The sequence below is a fragment of the Hetaerina americana genome, unplaced genomic scaffold (assembly GCF_022747635.1).
Source record: "Hetaerina americana unplaced genomic scaffold, ioHetAmer1.1.p SCAF_3, whole genome shotgun sequence".
NCBI lineage: Eukaryota > Metazoa > Arthropoda > Insecta > Odonata > Calopterygidae > Hetaerina > Hetaerina americana.
The window spans coordinates 16,110,551-16,131,532 of record NW_027286874.1 but is presented as its reverse complement, the minus strand read 5'-3'; the positions used below and the strand labels follow the sequence as shown (position 1 = coordinate 16,131,532).

General features: G+C 35.8%; 1 protein-coding gene across 1 annotated transcript in view; it reads left to right on the top strand.

Annotated features, from left to right (window-relative positions):
* The first annotated feature begins 2,015 nt into the window (after window positions 1–2,015).
* Window positions 2,016–20,982, top strand: part of LOC139690599 (proteasome adapter and scaffold protein ECM29-like) — a 60,730-nt gene continuing 41,763 nt past the window's right edge. The window contains exons 1-10 of the mRNA XM_071588078.1: window positions 2,016–2,056; window positions 2,322–2,452; window positions 2,529–2,639; window positions 2,787–2,905; window positions 10,749–10,898; window positions 12,029–12,221; window positions 13,879–14,018; window positions 17,379–17,730; window positions 19,567–19,652; window positions 19,737–19,809. Coding sequence (XP_071444179.1) covers window positions 2,035–2,056; window positions 2,322–2,452; window positions 2,529–2,639; window positions 2,787–2,905; window positions 10,749–10,898; window positions 12,029–12,221; window positions 13,879–14,018; window positions 17,379–17,730; window positions 19,567–19,652; window positions 19,737–19,809 — 1,377 coding nt within the window. The 5' untranslated portion in view covers window positions 2,016–2,034. The remainder of the gene's footprint in view (window positions 2,057–2,321; window positions 2,453–2,528; window positions 2,640–2,786; window positions 2,906–10,748; window positions 10,899–12,028; window positions 12,222–13,878; window positions 14,019–17,378; window positions 17,731–19,566; window positions 19,653–19,736; window positions 19,810–20,982) is intronic.

The window sequence follows — 20,982 nt, the reverse complement described above, 5'->3', positions numbered from 1 at the left end:
AGAAGATTTAATAGAAAAAATACTACCCAGAAAACGTTCCCATTGTACAAAAATCTTTCTTTTAAACCAGTTGCGATGGATGTAAAAGATTACAAATGATGTTGACTCTCTTATTATTGGTTGATTTCACAAAAGATAAGCCAACCTCTTCCATAGAGAACACTTTCAGATAGCTTTTTACAATGTGAACAACCTAAAATCATTCATGAACACTACAAAAGACAAAGTGGAAAAACAAAATAAAAGTGGCATTAAAAGTTAACTTGTAAAGACTGCAGTGCTATTTGCATAGACCAAATGGGGAGATCATTACAGACACGAGCAGAGGAACATGAATGCTGTTCTAGGAAATGTAACCTCATGAAATCTCACTTCCCCAAGTATCTGTGCTAAGAAAATCATAGGAGTGATTTCAACCTGTGGCTGATACACCAAATGGGCAATGGAAGGAGGATGGACAAATGGGAAGACCTCAAAATCAGAGGGCATTTGAAAAAGAGTCATTTGGTTAACAATTTATTGTTTGAACACCTCTCCCCAATCCTGGAAGCATCCCTTTCCTTCATGGAAAGACATAACTACCCTTCCTCCCCCCCACTACTTGCCTTTTCTGACTCTTGACACCCCTCTCCGCTTTCCCATCATTGCCGACCACAGCCCCTCCTCTTTCCTCCCCTCTCTCACCCACCCCTTCCCCCTCTCTCACCAACCCCTTCCCACACAAGAATGGTATATAAATGGACCGCAGCGTGTGTAAATTGTACCTGATGATGATGCGTAAGAGTTGAATCTTGTAGTACCAAAATGAAGGACAGTGGAAAAATACACTGTCATTTAATGGACTTAAGCTTCCACAAAGTTAACCGGAAACCATTGAATGCATCACATATGGTATTCTTACCCATGTCACCTGCTCCAGAATTATGGTTTGAGATGTATACATCAAACTAAGCTGAACTGAAAACTTTTTCTAGCCTATGACAGACAAACCAGAATTCTAGGCTGGAGTTCTAGGATGGAATATTTTATATACATTTGAGGAACCACTGAGGAAAAGTTGAATGGAATGAATATCTATGGTTTGAAAATAAACTTAACTCGATGAAATGACTTTTGAATGCAGTAAGTTATGGATATGGTATGATCATGTCAGGTAGTCACTTTTGGAAAAGGAAGTGTATTCCCAGAGATAACCAAGAGTGAGATTGATGACTATAGATCTGTTTTTTTAGGGCTTAGAAGTACAGTAGTGTGTAGTTCCCAGGTCCATAAAAAAACATAATTCTGTAGACTAAAGCTCATTATAAAATGAAGATGATTAGATTAGTCAAAAATAGCTCGAGTTCGATTCTCCTCGAAAAATTATTATATTTATACAGTGATAATCAAACGTTTCAATCCATGACTTCTTTACTGCCATATACCTACCTGTTGCTTTGGGAATTTCCTAAGCTTTATGATAAACTGATGGAACAAGCGATCATGATTATTTCAGTTCCAATCTCTTCTATCACTACTAACACTAATTCCATGAGCCTATAGCATGGTACAGTAAAAGGAGAACTTAAACTCTTAAAATGACAAAATTATATTTGTTGCAGTGATAAGTGAATTTTATGTATTCTTGTACATAGTGTTGTAATTAAATATCAGGCCGTAAGAGAACTAAATTATCATGCATACTATATAATATTCGTAGTATTTGACCTAAAAGACGGCGATGATCATATGTAAATGTACGGATACGTTGGTACCCGATATGTATTTCATATTTCCCGCTATCAAATTGATCGACTGCCCTAGCATACCATCAGAAGACCGTATTAAAAAAATATGTGCCATTTACTTGCTCTATATATATGCTCCCATATTGATGATGGAATTGCTCAGAATAAAACGTTCTGTAGCTCACTCAAAAAATAAATTGAGAGAAAAAGCTTAAGTGTTTTATTTTGTGTCATCTTCAGAGTATCTAAATCGAAGTGAACCGTGAAGGATCGACCTAAGCGACCGAATGATGTTGAATGACAGAAGATGGCATCTTCCACGGAGCATGGTTAGTCTTGCTCATCATTATTTTTTATTGTTACTTCTTGTTGCTCTGTGGTTGTTGTATGTAGAAGTTAAACAATGAGAGGATTTCCACATGTGTTCAAATTCTGGCCATTAAATCACACATTTGACCCTGATTTCCCCTTAATTTGTCGTGCCCGTTGCTTGCATTTATTTAATTTTTTTTGCCTCATTAAAGCTATGGACTTACAGACTAAGTGTGAGCCTGAAACACTGAAAATTAATAACTCTAATCATTTTAATTTTAGCCCTATTAGAGAGAGTATTTTTACGGATAGGATCGGCAGAAACCGATGAGCAACTCGAGAATGCCATCTCTAAATTTTTACCTCCAGTATTACTTAAATTATCGAGTCAACAGGATGGAGTGCGGAAGAAGGTACGAAAGTCTGTGCAATTTACTTAATCTTTCATATTTATTACTAATGTAGCGCTAATGAAGTGTTCTTCACTAGGTCATGGAACTCTTGTTTCACATTAGTAAAAGGGTGAAAAGCAGACCTACTGTACAGCTTCCTGTTGAAGCACTACTTAATCTATATAGGCACCCGGATTCCTTTGTCACGGTAAGAATTCAGTTGGTGTATTCGTTTAGTTTGGTTATTCTTTCCGTAATATTGCTTATTCTTTTTCTGGATGGTTATGCCTCAATTTGTGTGTAGTATGTCATTTAACAACAATAAATCAGCAAAATATAATGGTCTTATTTCCAGAATTTCTCAATTATATATATAAAGCTTGGTTATCCACGAATGCCCCTCGAGAAACAAGCAGAACTAGTTCCAGCAATACTGTATGTGTTAGATGGGAAACCTCAATCACATCAAGATAGGTAAGTTTTGATAGCTACTTGATATCAGGGAGGTAGGTTAATTTGTAGAAATAAAATAGTTCTCTTTCAAACTCAAAGTTGAGCCTTGAGTATGCAATTTAAAGCTCCCTGTGATATGACTAAATTGATGATAAGAAATCCTTTGCTTTAAATGGATTGCATCTTTCACTCGATTGTCAAGTCTGTTGTCCCATTTATGTGTCAAATGTTGTTTTGGGGCCTTCCATTACATGTATGAATATGCCATTCTTTGCAGTGAGTCACGTCTTCCTTTCAATATTAATTTATTTGTTCATTCATTCATTTGTACATGTGTTCACAACTGCAGTAGAATAGTAGTAAATTTATTCATTCCTTAAGTGTTGCCCAGGAATTCCTTTCCTGCTTATTTTTCACAGAAAAAATTAACTATTTGATCTTTTCACTTTTCGAGCACCACCACATTTCTATTGCTTTCAATGATACTGTTATCTGTTGACACTACCCTTTTCCCTTGTACTCTTACAATGACCCAACTTCAGTGGGCCACAAAAGCCCTTGATCATGGACAAAGATAACTATCAATCATCCCTTTTTTCACATTTACTTTCAATGAGGTGTCATCCCATAAAAGGCCAATAAAATAAGGGCCATTTCATTAAATGTGATTAGAAGAACATGTTTCAGAATAGTACTGTAGTGGTTTGCTAGGATGTTAAAACTTTTGATCACTTGTTGTAAATGTTGTCGTTTTCAATTTGCTTCCTTATATTATTATTGTCATCATCAAATACAAAAAATAAAGCATTAAACATGTACATGAAGATGTTGATTTCAAAATAAAGTAATGCTACACCCACATGAAAATTGTATCACTTTATACGTTAAAGGAAAATATTGATTGAAAATTTGTACAATTACTCTTAAACATGATGGTGAAATTGCTCACAAGAGAGCAGGCCATTGGTGACTGTATCTCACTGAACATATTGTCTTCAACTCATTCAAAAATTGAGAACATGAAAGAATGACTAGTGTAAAACTTAAAGAAAATATTATTTGCGGTAGTACACCAGGCTAGGATAGGTTTTTGATTTATCCAAGAGCCATTTACTACTGTACTTGACACATTGCTGTTTGGAATGGTATCAATACTGATGTATAGAATATCTTCCACATAAATGTCATTAATGTTCCCATTAAAACTTCCTTCCACATTGTCTTCAACTCTTAGTTCTGCAAGGATGTTATGTATCCCCACATTCTTCTTTGATTTCTTTTCCCCTAGTGGCCTTTTTGCCTCAAATTCAGGCATTATTTTTTTTGGCTATCCTTGTTGGCATTAAATAAGGGTAATCCCATAAGTACCCGACCCAACGGGCTAAATCTGGCAAATAGGGTGCATGAGGTAGCTATTCAAACTTTAATTCACGAATTTTAGCCATTGCAATAACGGATTTGTGAGCTGGTGCATTATCTTGATGAAACAACACTTTCTTCTTAGCCAAATGTGGTTGCTTTTGCTTGATTTCTTCACTAAAAGGTTGTAATAAATTTGCATAATACTCACCGTTGACAGTTCTTCCTTTTTCAAGATAGTCAATGAAAATTATCCCATGCGCATCCCAAAAAACCAGTGCCATGACCTTGCCTGCTTGACCAGATGAAACGGTCTTCACCTTCTTTGGGGCTGGTTCTCCCTTTTGAATCAATTGTTTTGATTGTTCTTTTGTCTCGGATGTGAAGTAATGGACCCATGTTTCATCCATGGTTATGAACCGGCGCAAACATTCTGCTTTGTTGCTGTGAAACTTTGCTTAACACTCAATTGAAACATCTTCACGACACTGGTTTTGCTGGAGTGCGAGCAAATGCGGCACCCATCTTGCACACAGCTTTCTCATGTCCAAATTTTCAGTTAATATGCAATGAACCGCACTTATTGAAATGCCTACTATGTCTGGTAGCTCGAGCACTTATCGTCGACGATCATCCAGTTTTTCTTCTCCGTTTCTGGAGTCATCATTTCATTTGGTCAGGCAATGCGATGCTTGTCTTGGCAGCTCATACGGCCTTGTTTAAACTCTGCTACCCAATATTTTACTGTTGTAAGCGAAGGAGCTGACTCACCCAGAGTAGAACCCAGTTCAGCTTTTATATTGGTTGGGCTGAGGCCTTTCAAATAATTGTATTGTATCACATAACAATGACCAATTTCCTCCATTTTCACAAATTTACTGAAAACGTTCACTATTGATGGTTGCCAAACAAATACTAAACAACTTCAAACTTGAAACATGCTTTATAGATTGTATGCTTTCCAATGCAGTGATATTTTTCAAACACCTGCTGCCATCTGTAGGTCAGGCCGGGCACTTCTGGGCCTTCACATGCACTCCCTTTCTTCATCCCAACTCACTGTGCTAATATCTGCAATACCTAGTTCTTATATGGTTTCTTTTCATCTTCACACAATCTTTTCTGCTATGATTAATATTTTTCCCATTGGATCTGTAATAGTGTAAATGATTTTTCCTGTTGTCATTTCATTCAGGTCCGTCACCTTTCCATATAGTTCACCCATTTCACTCTCCCTATAATCTATCCACATCCTGCGCTGGTATTTCCACCTCATCTCTTTCACTACCATGTATTAATCTTTTACCATACTTTATTGTTTAATTCTTTATACTTTCTTCTCCTTAATTATTTGTTCACCTATGTCAATTCCCTTCCCTCGTCCATCTCTTTTGATCATTTCTTCTTTAATTCTAGGCTTCATAATCCTATTCCTGTTTATTGTTTCTATTGTTTTTCCTGCAGGTTTCATTATCCCTTGTTTTAAATTTGCCATCATTCTTTCACTAAACTGTCCCTATATCTTTCCGCTGAATAAGAATCTATCTGGCGTGGGTGACCTTACCAGGAGCAAATATCATTGTCCCTACCAGCTTATCTCTTTTTGGTATTGGAGCATACATGCTCGTCTGCCTGTTAAGGTTGTGTAGTCCATGGGGAGGGTTGAAAAATGGCATAAAGTAAAAATTCAGTGTTTCCCTCAGCATTTTTTACATTAATTAAGAAGCATGTTCCTATGAATCATTACTGTCATATAACCACTGCCATATTTTATATCAATGCTAATTTCTGCTGTTAAATGAGAATGGAGAAATATAGTGGAAACAGGAGATGATAGTTACTAAAATGTTACTGTACTGAAGTTAATCGATCAATGACCTCAAGCCCAACATAAATTTGAATAAATGTCTAAACAGCCCATGAACAATGACTGATACAGACACACACACAGGAGTCATCTACTGGACATGAAAATCCCCCAATCTGGGTACAGCTTTGGGTTAATCACATCCACAAATTGAAAAACATTAGTTAAAGCCTGTGAAAGCATCCCATTGCACGAATGTTGTGTGTATCAATTACTTTGACAGAGTTTTCAGTAAACAGTAGCACTGACTCATATACGTCATTATTAACTTTTTGCTGTAAATTAAGCACAGCCGGAGTTGGTAGTACAGGTAAACACTTAACATTAGGTATGGCTAAATATGATAATGAATTAATTGCTAGCGGGTCACTTAAGTCAGACTGAGAAGAGGAATTAAAATTTAAACAATTGTTTGGCATTAGTTTACTGAAATCATCAGTTCTAATGACATTCCTAGAGCAAGAGCAATGCTAAAAATAGAAAATGTATGCAAAAATGTCATTGTGCCACCGATGGCAGGTTAATCATTAAAGTTTTAGCATAGCATATTTAGAGCAAACTATTACCAGAGAAGAAAATGAATCAAATAAGCACTAGGGAGAGAGACAGACTGAAGAATACTACCTTGATCAAAAATTTCCCGGAATTTATTCAGAAAATTAAAAATACAAGTTTATTCATCTAAATCTATATTGTCCCCTTCAAAGTAATCCCCATCGACTGCAACACACTTATGCCAGCGCTTGATCCAATCCTCGAAACATTTTTTATATTCGGTTTTCGGTATGTCCATCAGTGCTTCCTGCGATTTTTTCATTACTTCCTCTCGGCTGCTAAAACGCGTTCCCCGTAATGGTTTTTTAACTCGATTGAACAGAAAGAAGTCACAGGGAGCCAAATCAGGTGAATTCGGTGGCTGTTGGATGGTATTTGTTGCATTTTTCGTCAAAAAATTACGAATAATGATAGCACTGTGCGACGGTGCGTTATCATGGTGCAAAATCCACGAGTTTTCTGCCCACATTTCTGGTCTCTTTCGGCGAATTGCTTCACGCAAACGTCTCATAACGCCCAAATAATACTCTTTGTTTACTGTCTGGCCTTCTGGCAAAAATTCATGATGCACTACACCGTTGTAATCCATGAAAACCGTCAGCATTGCCTTCTTTTTTGACTGAAAACAACGTGGTTTTTTTGGTCTCGGCTCATTTGGTGGACGCCATTCACTTGCCTGATGTCTGGATTGCGTGTCGTACTCATAAACCCACGTCTCGTCTCCAGTAATGATCCTTTTGATGAATGTGGGATCGGATTCAGCCTCGCAAATCATGTCTTTTGCGACGTCAACACGGTCTCTTTTTTGCATGAAATTGAGGTCTTTTGCTGCTACATGACGGAAACCCAAATCATTAACCACAATGTCTTGGGCGGATCCATAGGCAATGTTCAAGTCCTCCGCTATTTCTCTGATGGTTAATTTGCGGTTATTGACCAACATTTCTTTTACTTTATCAATGTTTTCACCGACTTTCGATGTCGATGGTCTGCCACTGCGTTCATCATCTTCGATTGACTCACGACCACTTCTGAACCGCTCGTGCCACTGGTAAACGACCGTTTTTTTTAGAGAATCGTTGCCGAAACACTTTTCCAACATTTCCAACGTCCGTGCGCCACTAAATCCGTTTTTTACGCAAAATTTAATACAAGTTCGTTGTTGCAAATTTAAATCCATTTCTGCAATTGTAAAAAATCGCCAACACACACAGAGATAGATGTACTCTTGGCTACGTAACTTTTGCAAATGTCAAGTTATGACACTAAGATTTAAAGGGAATATCAACAACAGATGTACCAATTTAACAAAAAAAACAGAACTCAAATCGGAACGATGGGAGCGCCACACGGTGGTTATTCCGGGAACTTTTTGATCAAGGTAGTACATAACTCCTACAATTATGTATTCTTCCAGATCAATGAGATAGTATTACAGTATGTTACAAAATAGCGTATGAATAAAATATTAAAAGGCACCGAGTTTAAGCAACTTATTTAAGCAATTATGAAACATAGAGTGCATAAAATAATTGAGTCTAACTCAATGCAACAATTTCAGAGTGTAAAAATGACTGGGATTCAAACCCAGATCCCTCAATATCCAGTCGAGTGCTTTAGCCAGTTAAGCTATCAAGGTGTCCTCTTAAACTCTGAAATTTTGGGGCTTTTGAAGGAACAAGATATTGTGACGAAATACGTAGACGATATAGTAGAAACTGCAAAGATGTTTCTTTAAGGTATAAACAGACTAAGTGTTTAAAGTCGTGGACTGTGGCACGGTGCGCACGACTACGAATGCCTGTGACGTTGTATGTATGGTATTTCGTCACTACATCTTGTTCCTTAAAAGCCCCCAAAATTTCAGAGTTTAAGAGGATGCCTCGATAGCTTAACTGGCTAAAGCACTCGACTGGATATTCAGGGATCTGGGTTCGAATCCCAGTCAAGGCAAATGATTTTTTACGAGGGTCATCCGGAAAGTAGTACCCGTTCGTGAAATAAAGACACAAAAGTAAATATTAACAAACATAAAAAATTTTATTTGAAAGAGGATACTTTAAACTACTTCTCAACATAATCTCCAAGCAAATTAAGGCATTTGTCATAACGTGTGACAAGTTTCTGTATTCCTGCTGCATAGTCCTTCGCCGCCAGCTCATTGAGATACGCGAGGGACCCATCTTGCACAAATTTTTGCATAATGCAGATGGTGTTTAACAATTTCATGAACAATTGTTCGAGAAACATTGGGAAAATGCTCACAGATGTCATCAATTGTGACGCGCCGATCGTTCCTCACGAATTCGTCAACTGAGCTCACCAGTTGGTCTGTAATGACAGACGGTCTCCCCGAACGCTCATCGTCGTGTGTGTTCCCCCTCCCCATGTTGAAGTTGCGACACCACCGCCGAACAGACGACTCGTCCATTACATTGTCTCCATACACCTCCTTTAATTGGCGATGAATATCACATGGGCGAACGTGTCTTGCATTGAGGAATTTAATCACTGCCCTCACTTCACAACTGGCGGCGTTCTCAATTTTTTTAAACATTGTAAACAATCACAGAAACAACACAGGCAATGCTAGCGTCACGCAACTTGGCTCAGAGAAGGCAGACAAGCCACTGAAGCTATCTGACCTCGTCCAGCGGCTACTCGCGTCGTCAGCACTTCATGCGGCACGAACGGGTACTACTTTCCGGATGACCCTCGTACACTCTGAAATTGTTGCATTGAAATGCACATTAGCGGATGACTCCATTAGAAGTTACTGTTGTGGCATCTCCCGCAGTTTCTTTGGAAATGAGTCTAACTCATTTAAAATGCTAGTAAAACAAGAATCATTTCAAACGATGGTCATAGCCCAAGGATATGGAAATATCATATACTTGACTGATATTGACCTCGTGAACTAAAAGACAGTTGCCTTCAAAGCTCAAATTAATTCAATCGGGAAATATAAGAAATCTAATTGTAGAAACAAATTTTCAAGTTATTGCACCAAAGGTTGCTGAAGGGCAGAAATAATGGAAAAAATTAGATTCCGTAAGTGTATATGTATGTAATGTCTCGTTAAATTCTGATAAAAAATGATTAGAATATTAATTGAATATATTTCCTTTGAAGTAGTAATATCAATCTTGGGCCAGTTAAAATGAATGGGCCATTCAATAACTCCTTGGAAAATTCTACAGAATGCCCACATAGTATTCACCAGCTTTGACCCAGTGACTTTTTTAATTCCTAACTTGAAGAAATGGCTTGACAGTAAACTATTCATGTCCAATGAGTAGGTATTCAAGATTTCTATTTTGTGGACTTCCTGAAATTCCACTATTTGGATGGCTTAACAAATTAAGAGAGATGCTGGGAAAAGTGTATTGAGCTGGAAGGAGGTTATGTTGAAAAATTAAGACAACTATTCAAAATAATTTTTCTATTTTTTCCCAAAGACTAATGGCCCATATGTCTCCGTGTGCTACCTACCTGTATCCTCAGTTGTTGGCAATCATTTCTCTTGGCTCTACTGCTCTCCCAAGTTGAAGTCAGAATAATTAATAAATAATTGGAATTGCTGGAACAATATTGCTAGCAGACACAGGAAAGCCTTCTCTGCTTACTCTTATATTCTATGTAAAGCATATGTGAGTTAATTGTCAATGCAGAATCAGCACTGTGACATTGGTGTAAATATTGTTATTGCTGAGTAAGAGCACATGAAATGCAGAATTAACTTTTTGGCTATTGAATTTCAAAATTTTGAACAGCTTTGGTAAATGTTAAAAACATATTTATCCAAAAAATTCACTTTTTTTCTCATAATTTTATATTTTTTACATCTCTTTTCCTCAGAGCCAGTCAATTTATAATTTTAACTGCAAAAATACTTCACTTGGAAGCTTGCTGGAAGGAAATGATGCATCACATTTAAAGTTCTTGAAATTGCTTGGGGAAAATCTCTATATATCGTATTGTTTTCATCAATGTCATAAAAAGCTGTTGTGCAAGTTATATTTGATGTGATATTACTTAATTTAATTATTTAAATATTACCTTGTAATAAATTATTATTTCCAGTTTGCTGATGCTTCTGATGCCAGTATTAGGTGATGTCGTTATACCTCCAGATCCAGCCAAGAGGGCTTCATTTTTTGGATTCACAGAAAAACCTGCACTCTCACAGTTACTGTTGAGTTTTTCCCTGGACATTCTTTTACTCCCATATGGGTAAGCCGTGGAGGTTTAATTTAACATTTACCTTCAAATTACCATTTCTCTGCTAAGCATGTTTTTCATCAATGATAGGAATTACAGTCTTGTTAATATACATTTTGTTTACTATGGCCATCCATTGGCCCCTCAAGTGTCTCACAAACATTCCAAATATCAGATTTGATATTGAATGTTAGTTGAAATTTGAATATTGAGTGCATGTACTCTTCAGGAACATGAATTTAGAAATTTAGGTTTTGGTGTCAAAAGAGGCAATAATTTTTTCATAATTCAAATTCAGCTTTTATGTATCTTGTCTCTTTCGTATAGATGAAACAGCTCTGCTGATGTTCAAAACATATGGTTAATGCTTCTTTAGACTAAGGTTTAGGGCATGTTAATTAGCATTAAAATTTTTAACAGTATTTTCAAAATTTTCCTAATTCTTGTCAGTCTTTTATATCTTTATCCAGTATTTCCAAATGATCCTGTGTATAAAAATGAAGTTTCCAAATTACTTTCTTTTTTGCTCTTTCAATTTGTTAGCTTTTAAGAGGTATCATTCTTTCACAACAAATCTCTTGTAATTTTTACTGGCTAGTACAGACATCAGCATAATCTGGGCAGGACCTGGCCATATGGCCATGTTGTTTATTTTGGAGTAGCAAGATAATGGTAATACTGCATTTTGTGTCCAAGTTTCCCCGAATGTGGATGAATGTTTTGTTAAGTATTAGTATAATATTTCACTGCTGGATTAATTTTCCACTAGTACATATTATTGTATGAATCTCCAATATCATGTAACACATGCATTCTTGACCTATGGGTGGCCAGTACTTATCATCTGCTTCATGCGATTGGTTTTCTTAAAATACCCTTTTTAGCTCAATTTATTATAAAATACCTGAAATCTGTAAGTTATATCCATATTAAAAAAATCATCAAGTGATAATGTTTGCACAAATTCTTGAGGGCATAGGAATTATTTTAACTTATGATACTATGAACATTCCTAATCAATCAATTCAATTTAAGAAGACCTATTACAAAAATGTAAACTCTATAGTTTATGGAAAATATAATGGAGTCATCTCACTGTGCATTATGATGTACTGAAATTGAGAATTATTATTATTCTTCAGAGCAACGCCAGCTCTGATGAAAAGCAATACTAGACCACCAACTCAACAAATGGCTTCTACTAGTGCTGCCGCAGGGACTTCGCAGTCGAATCATCCTACACCATCTTCGACAAATGCTCCCCCAGGGATGAGTGACTACTCTTTTAAAAGGGTAACTGGAGAAAACATGCTCTCTCCTGAGGAACTTGAAAAGGTGAGATTCTCATCTGTTACTGCCAAACTTATCCATCGTGAAAAATATGTAATAGAGTGGAATCTAATACAATGAGTATAATTCATTCCTGGATTTTTCTGGTAAAGCAAAACATTTGTTTTGTGAAACAATTTGTCTCATGTAATTTAATATAAAAATACAATTATGCATTCCATGTTGAAAAACTAAATTATGTACAAGGTTTATTCGAAGGAAATTGTGTACATTGTTAAGGATTATGGATCATCTTTATCTTTTCTTAGATTGTGGAATTAACCAACCTGGAATGCGAACTTGATTTGTAAAACAAAAAATACTTGAAATAGGTTATTATTTATGATACATTCCTAATTATTTTCACGTAGAAAGTTGTCTGTTGACGTTTGTTTTGTTGATCCTTTAAACGTTTCTGAAAATGCAACTCAGCATTATCATTAAATAAATTTTGCATAGCCACTGCTATATGAGGTTGATGCTTTTAATGCATGGTACAATGCAACAGTTTCCCCATCTTCTCCTCAACTCATTTAGCCTGCTCTTTGGCGCTTTACACTTATTGAAGACTTGTGGAATTTCTGAGTGGTAAGCAAGCAGGGGTTTAATTTTCAAATTCACGCTTGCATAGGCATAAAATTGGTGAGATGGACGTTTATTGGCTTGTGGCCAGGTAGTGCATTCTTCTTTGCTCCTTTGAGGTTAATCGTTCTTTCTTACTACTTGTTCAAAACACTTATCATCAAGTGCTGAAGACAACTTTTTCTGTCTGAGAGGGGAAAAAATACTTAACTGTAAGTATTTTTCCTGGCAAATCGGCTTGTGACTCTTAAGACAAAGTAATACCTGTATTACCCTCGACCCATAGGGGAGAGGCCAGTTTTAGAGCCCATTTGGAGTAAAACAAAAGTGCACCTTATGGCCTGGGAAATATGGCTCTTATTATGAGAGAATGCATGAGACATGGTACTTAGCCACCAAACAAGATTGTTCCTTTCAGAATGGTTTCAACAAATGTTTCTGGTTCACTGAACAGCCCTTTGTTTTATACTCAGGGTACAGCAGGAGCTTAGAATCAAGTTGCAGTGCTATGAGTTTTGCTTAAATTCATTGGTTGTAAAGGGTTTTAATATTTGTGCCAAAGCAATTTCATTATAATTTTTCTGCTAATAGTAGTGCGATCTTTCAAAATGGCAAGGAGTCACCTCTCGTCAACTGGATAAACCTTATGCTGAATGTGAGGTTAAACTCTCAACTGATACCACCACTTGAAATCATGGATGTCTGTCACATTGGTGGTATGGATATGGATAATGGCGCAATACAGATTGTGGTACAAGCTCATTAGAAAATTTTGATATCTGTCAAATCCCAAATGGAACATCTTGGGCATAAATATAAATGACAGTGCTGTGCAGGGTGAGAAATACTATCCCATTGGCTAATAGTCTGTATTGTTATGGTGACAGTCAGTACATGTTGCAGTGTGACATATTACAGTCTTTGGTAATGGAAAAAAATACCAAAAAATGTCATCACATTAAAAAGATTTAATGAGTTTGTATCATAATTTCTTGTGATTTTATTGAAATATGTAGCATTTTGTCCTTTATTTTCACAAATATAATTTTTTAAATTGAATTTCTTCTTTCATTACTGCCAGACTAAACTGGGTATTGTGAAGTTCCTGTCCAGTGGAGTTTTTCCTGAAAAAGATATACTGATCCACCTGGTTGTAGCTGTTGCTGACACTAGATTTGGAATTGCTCACGCTGCTGATATTGAGTTGAAGAAAATAGTCAGGTAGACTTTCAGAACATTCTATCTCTAATTTCTTGTAGTTGCTATTTTAATTGGATTATTTTATTTTTCATATATGACCAGTTAATGCAGGATTGGTGAGCATTTCTAGAAGTAGAGCTGTTGTCTTCTGGCTATTTTTAGAATACTACTGCTTGAGAATGCCATTTGGTGTGGATGAACACCTCAACTTATTCAAACTGAATGGTTCCAAGGCTGCCACTGGTTGATGGGCATTATAAAAATTTGGCTTCCTTAAGTAATATTCCCTGAATTTTCCACATTATTCATTTAGGTGGTGGGGTGGGTTCATGATTGCCTTGCTATAAATGCAGGAATGTATGAAGAAATATTAGTAGAAAAAACCATGGGTGGTCAGTTTATCGATTTTCTCTTATTTTTTTGTGTGGAAAGAAAAATTTCCTTTTGGAGATGGTGATATGTGTAATTAGTAAGTGGAAGATACTACAGATATTATTGACTTGTGAGAAATCTCTGTCCAGAACCTCTGGTTGCCAATTGTGGGTCAAGTTCTTGATAAAGACCTCCAAAAGATGAAAAAGTAAATTTTATTCTATTCCTGAAAATCTTTTTTCAACGAATGAGGCTCAAAGTTTGTGATTCACATGAATCATCTCCAGCCCATTTTTAGTGAAATTACCTTATATTTCCTTTTATCTCTACAGATTCCAGTTTTGCCAATTCAGTGCATATAAGCAAACTCAATTTTCTAAAGTATTACGTTTTATGTGTATACTAATTAAATTTTATTAAGGGAGGAAGGTCACACAATAGCTTCCAATAAAATTAGGCTTGTTATTCAAAAGCAATTGAATGCAATTCATTTCCCCATAAATTGTTCTTTCATGTGTATCATCATTGATTATGCATGTTATAGCTAATGACAGGCCAGTTCCTTGTTTTTTCGGTTCCAGTGGCAGTTTGGTTCTTAGCTTCAATTACAAGTTTTATTGCTGATAGTTCCGGTGAACATAGAGTATCAAGATGTTAAAAGTTACATTGGTAAATAGACTGTCAATCATGCCATAGAAATTATCTCTAAATTTGAAGTTATGTATACAGTTTGTGAAAGATTGTATAATGTCATAGATTGACGTAGTCTACAATATTTTTAGTTTCAAAACTAAAAAATAATTTTAAAAAATTCATAGACATGTGAACTGCGCTATAAATTTTTCATGATATCTCTAATAAAAATTGTTAGAGATTTTTTATTGCACTATTTTCATACCACTGTTGTCATGCAAATGTAAGTGAATTGATAAAAAGTAGTTTCACATATTTTTGAGATGCATACAAAATTATGCAAGGTAGTACTTGTGCAAAATTTTGGTGGTCGAGAAATCCTTTGTGCCAAGTTTTCTATTTAAATAAACTAAAGTGAATGGATTTAGAGATTTTCAATTCCAAACAAACATCTTCACAGAATGATAGTACCAAAAAGAAGCCATAGTAATTAATCTATAGGTTGGTTTAATTGGTGTGGGTATACTCACTGAATTATATGCCCTGTGCAGCATGTAAAATCCCCACATCAGGGTTGGGGCAGGGGATAAGTCATTTCCCTGTGCTGCCTGTGGTTTCCCAGGAAGATCTAGTATCTAAAATATCACACTGTTTGGGTGAAGCCTAAGGCTTCCCTGTCATTACCTGTAATTGAACTCAGGCCCTCTGGACAGTAGCTCAGCACTCTTATGTACTGTACCTCCTCATCCCACTGATATAATAAGATGTTAGTGGAAATGGTCAGTTATTTTTATCCAGTATTCATAATATTCTGTTAATGAGAGACATCCGTTGATTTTTAATTACCAGCCATCAAACATACGAAACCCTTATCCATTAGAATATCTCAAGTAAAGCTGATGGCTTTTAAATAGTATTTCACGTCATAAGAATTCACTAACATAAGTGTGGCATATGCAGGAGTACTGTCATTATTCCCAGTCTTTATTAAAAGATTTCATGGAACTGGAACTATCATGAGTTCTAACTACAGGTATAACTAACAATGAACAATTGTGGACCATGTCTATGTAACATAAAATTGTTGACTCAATGAGGGATAGGCACAGCGTAGACTCTGTTTTATCTTGGAGTGAAGGGAAGTTATTATACTGAAAAATGAAAATTTTAAGTTAATCAACTCTTGACAAATAAGCAGAGATAAAACTTTACACTTCCAGGCTTCACTTAGTGGATTTATTTGATGTCCACATTAAATGAGTTTGTTATTTTCCACAGACTTTCCTGTGGAAAATTACACTCTCATTTAATATGGAAGCAGAGATTACACAGTTAATATGAGTGATATTTTTATGATCATTAGAATGTAATTTTTATCTCATAATACAAGGTACATAGTTACAATATTCACCAGTGTAGAGCAGGTGTTATGTGGCCTGTGAACAATCTATCTAGTGAACTTTAGGCATTACTAATGCTTATCAAATATCACAGGTTACACCTTGGGCATCATTTTTCAACTGCTGCCTTCTTTGATACAAATTCAAATACATGCAGTCTATGAGATGTTTTTATGAATGGAGCACATATGAGCTCGTGCATTGTGAAACATTCATTATATTTACCTCTTTCATACATTGGGTAGGTGAAATTCTGTATGTTTAACTTTGGCTCATCAATTTTCAGTTACCAGCTTTCCAATGCAAAAATATTTACACTCAGCCTGGGAGATGTTTTAATGAAACACATGCAGTGTGAAATTTCAATGCATGTGTATCTTCACTGCACACGCAGGATATCTGAAATTATATACATGCTTTTGGTTTTTTAAAATCATTTTTCTTGGGCCACCTTGTCCAATTCCTAATGATGATATAGTTTTGCAAAATAAGTTTTTCTTTGGAAATCCTGGTCAATTCAAAGTCTACTGCATGCAGTGAGGCAGGCACAGTACACCCAGACCCACATGGTATCACGTACTTTGATCTAAAAATGTTTCATTGGATACTTTGCAGAAGACAATAATGATCTTGTATTAGGCTTTAGTGTACAAAAACATCCAAGCAGTATAAATTTTAGTGCTGGACTAACTTTTTTCTTTTTCATTTTGGTTCCACTCTCAAGAACTGGTAAAACCAAATGACCAAATCATCCCATCATCAATGATACTTGTTAAATTCAATCTGATATCTTGTTTGTCTTATGTGCATATATTTAGATTTGACCCAAATTTAATCAACAGCTAGAATTAGAAATATTTTTTGCTGAGGGTGGTAGCATTATCATACCATATGATGATGTTACCATTCATTATCATTAATTGGATGGAACTTCATAATCTGCAATTTTTTCTATTTTCGTCTATCCTTTATCCAGGAGCCTCGACTGGAGTAGCCCATCTCTTCTGGCCCCCCTTTACACTCTGTTCCTAGGGACTTCAACACCCAGGGATGGACCTCTGCTGCCTGGCTCACCACCAACTACGGTTCAAAAGCCATCAACTTCATCATCTTCCACTCCTCCCACCACCATTTCTTCTTCTTCTTCCTCTAACACAACATCAAAGCAAGCTGATCCATGGATTCTGCCATCTTCTTCAGCCCTCCCACCTCCTCCAAATAAGCCTGAACTTAGAACTGCCCCAGCCAACACTAGGATTCGCCTAAGGTTACTACCATACATCTGTTGTGCAAGAGGTACTGGACTGCTCTTTCCTGATTGTATTCGAGTAAGTTTGCCTTTTTAGGTTCAAATAAATATAATTTTAATTACATTTAACTCGATGAATTAAGTTTTGGTAAAAATTGAATAAGAAGTGACTGCCTATTATTTATTGGTCAATTTGGATGGTCATCTATATGTGTCTCCCATGCTCATTAATTCATATCAAGTTAGTCGATCTAATTAATTTTCCACAAAAATAATCAAATCAGAATAATTGGAGATCTTACTGTTGGTTTTCATGAACCTTTCTTGTTGATTGTTGTGCCCTTTCTTGAATTGCATTAGAATCACCTAGGGGTATATCTATTTTTTATTTTATAATTAGCTTCATTGTTGATTAAAAAACCTATTTTACGGAAATGTCATGTAAAATTCTGTGTTTGTTGAAATGTGATGGTTTTTAATTGTATATTCTGCATAGAAAAATTATGCTTATCAGTTATACATGCATTCATTGCTAATTTTTAATGTTTGCTTTTGTGCTGCCTTACAAAGGGTACAAGGGTAGTTTGACAAGTCTGTTGAAAGTCTGAGAAATGTGTATCGAAGTTATTTTCAGTTGGTAGTTGATTTCATGCAAGAAAACACCGAAGTTTTAGCCGTATTGGTATGTTGCTGTAGCATTCATTTGATTTGAATCAAGAAAGTGGAGTATTTTCCAAAAAAACGTACCAAAGATAATTTTATTTTTTATCAAATGTTATTTTATATAAGGTAAATTGCTTCAGTAGACTGAAGAAAAACTTGATAAACCTTGTGAATATGCACCTTCAATTAAAATGGATCATAAGTAGTTTCAAAATTTGAAAGTGGCCCAAAGGATGCCAAATGTTCTGGAGGCCATGTTGTGGCGACTAGTCTAGAAATCAATGGATAAACACCATGTTATGTCAATGGATGATAAAATTGTGAAGGTTTCTGAGATTGCTAATGCTTTAGGTGTCTTAAATGAATCGGTATATAATATTTTGCTTCAAAAATTGGGGAACATTGGAAAGCTATCCTTAAGATAGGTACTATGATTTCTCAAAGCTGACCAAAAAGAATATCATGTGACATGTTCCAAGGCTGGTTTGAAGCTGTTTCAGTGAAACTCACTGGACTTTAGGCATTGTTTCATCACTGTGGACAAAATATGGATGTACCACCACGTTCTTGAAATCAAGGAACAGTCCAAGCAAATGATTTACAGTTGGGAAGGTTATGGTGACTGTTTTTCAGGATTTACAATGAATAACTGCATTGACTATTTGGAAAATGGTCATAATATTGCAGGTGTTCACTGGGTATTTCTATCACAACAAAAAAGGAATCAACAAAATGGAGTAATGTTGGATGAAATTTTGAATCCTAAAAGGAGACTTGAAAAATAAAAGTTTTTTCATGCTCATCCCTTAAAATTCTTAAAAGAGTCTTTTACTTTTGAAACCATCCTTATATAGTTAATATTCCAAAATATTTTTAGATAATAACTGAAAGGCTTTCAGTAAATCAATTTAATGATTTACCTTTTTTTCATATCCTGCTGTGATTATCCGTTTTAATAGCATGAAGTCATATGTGAAAAATATGTATTCTTGGTAATGAGCTGACAGAAGAAAACAATGGAACACCTTGCTGTTTAGTTGATAAGAGGCTATTTTATGAGAGTGGTGTATAATATCCAATAGCTTTCCTTTCCAAGTCTATGAAAAAACTTTTGTTTTCCAGGTGCCTTTTAAACCTAAAACAAATTCACAATCTATTGAAAAGTGACTACAATTTTTTAAATTTATTGTATGGTAATATAACTTCAATCATAATTCATGTCATAACTTTTTTTAAATCCTTTTAATTTCAGATTGTATTTGACAGCCTTTATGGACCCAACACCAATGCAAGGCTGAAAAGTATGGCTTTGCAGTTTGTCCTCCTCATCATTCTTGGGTTGGTGTTTATAAGCATAGCATCTCAACATTGTTTTTTATATGCATCATTGCTGCCAAATAACACTCGAATTTAACATTACAGCTCCAATGTTTCGCAGCTGAATACTGTGGGCAGCATCTTGCTTTCTGGACTATTGAAGCTGATAGCTGTTGAGGTTGGTTGACATCTTTGCATAAGGTTACAAATGAATTTGCATATACAGGGAACTCAGATTCAGATGACGGTTGCTCCATGCACTATGTTTTATGTTTCTAAGATTCAGAATATACATAACATCTCACTACCCCTAGGATATTGGCCAATTCGTATCATATTTTTTCCCTGGTTTCACTCACAACGATGTTTATGTTATAAACCTCATATGATGATCTCATATGAGGTTTGTATTGAGCCAAAAATTAGTTTCTGCTGTTGCATTGGCTATTAAGGTGTATAGTAATCAATTTAAAAAATGATAGTGATAGAACTAATGTGCCAGAACCGTAGTTTCAATCGAAATGCAGGATTTTCACGGTATACCTTAATAAATCATTTGCCTTACCTGGAATAATTTTTAATCTGTAAAATATCTACATTTTGATATGCATCATTGAATAACTCTATTTAAGTAACTTTTACAGCATTTCCTGCGGTTCTTTGAACTAGTCTATGCTTTGCAAAATGTCTTGTTTTAATTTGTTGTTTTTGGTGGAAGAATTATTTTATCAGCTAAAATAACATCAAAGCTGTTGACTAGCCTTGGTAATTGTATGATTCGAGTTTAGCATTGGTTTACTACCTTGATCAAAAAGTTCCCGGAATTTATTCAGAAAATTAAAAATACAAGTTTATTCATCTAAATCTATATTGTCCCCTTCAAAGTAATCCCCATCGACTGCAACACACTTATGCCAGCACTTGATCCAATCCTCGAAACATTTTTTATATTCGGTTTTCGGTATGTCCATCAGTGCTTCCTGCGATTTTTCCATTACTTCCTCTCGGCTGCTAAAACGCGTTCCCCGTAATGGTTTTTTAACTCGATTGAACAGAAAGAAGTCACAGGGAGCCAAATCAGGTGAATTCGGTGGCTGTTGGATGGTATTTGTTGCATTTTTCGTCAAAAAATTACGAATAATGATAGCACTGTGCGACGGTGCGTTATCATGGTGCAAAATCCACGAGTTTTCTGCCCACATTTCTGGTCTCTTTCGGCGAATTGCTTCACGCAAACGTCTCATAACGCCCAAATAATACTCTTTGTTTACTGTCTGGCCTTCTGGCAAAAATTCATGATGCACTACACCGTTGTAATCCATGAAAACCGTCAGCATTGCCTTCTTTTTTG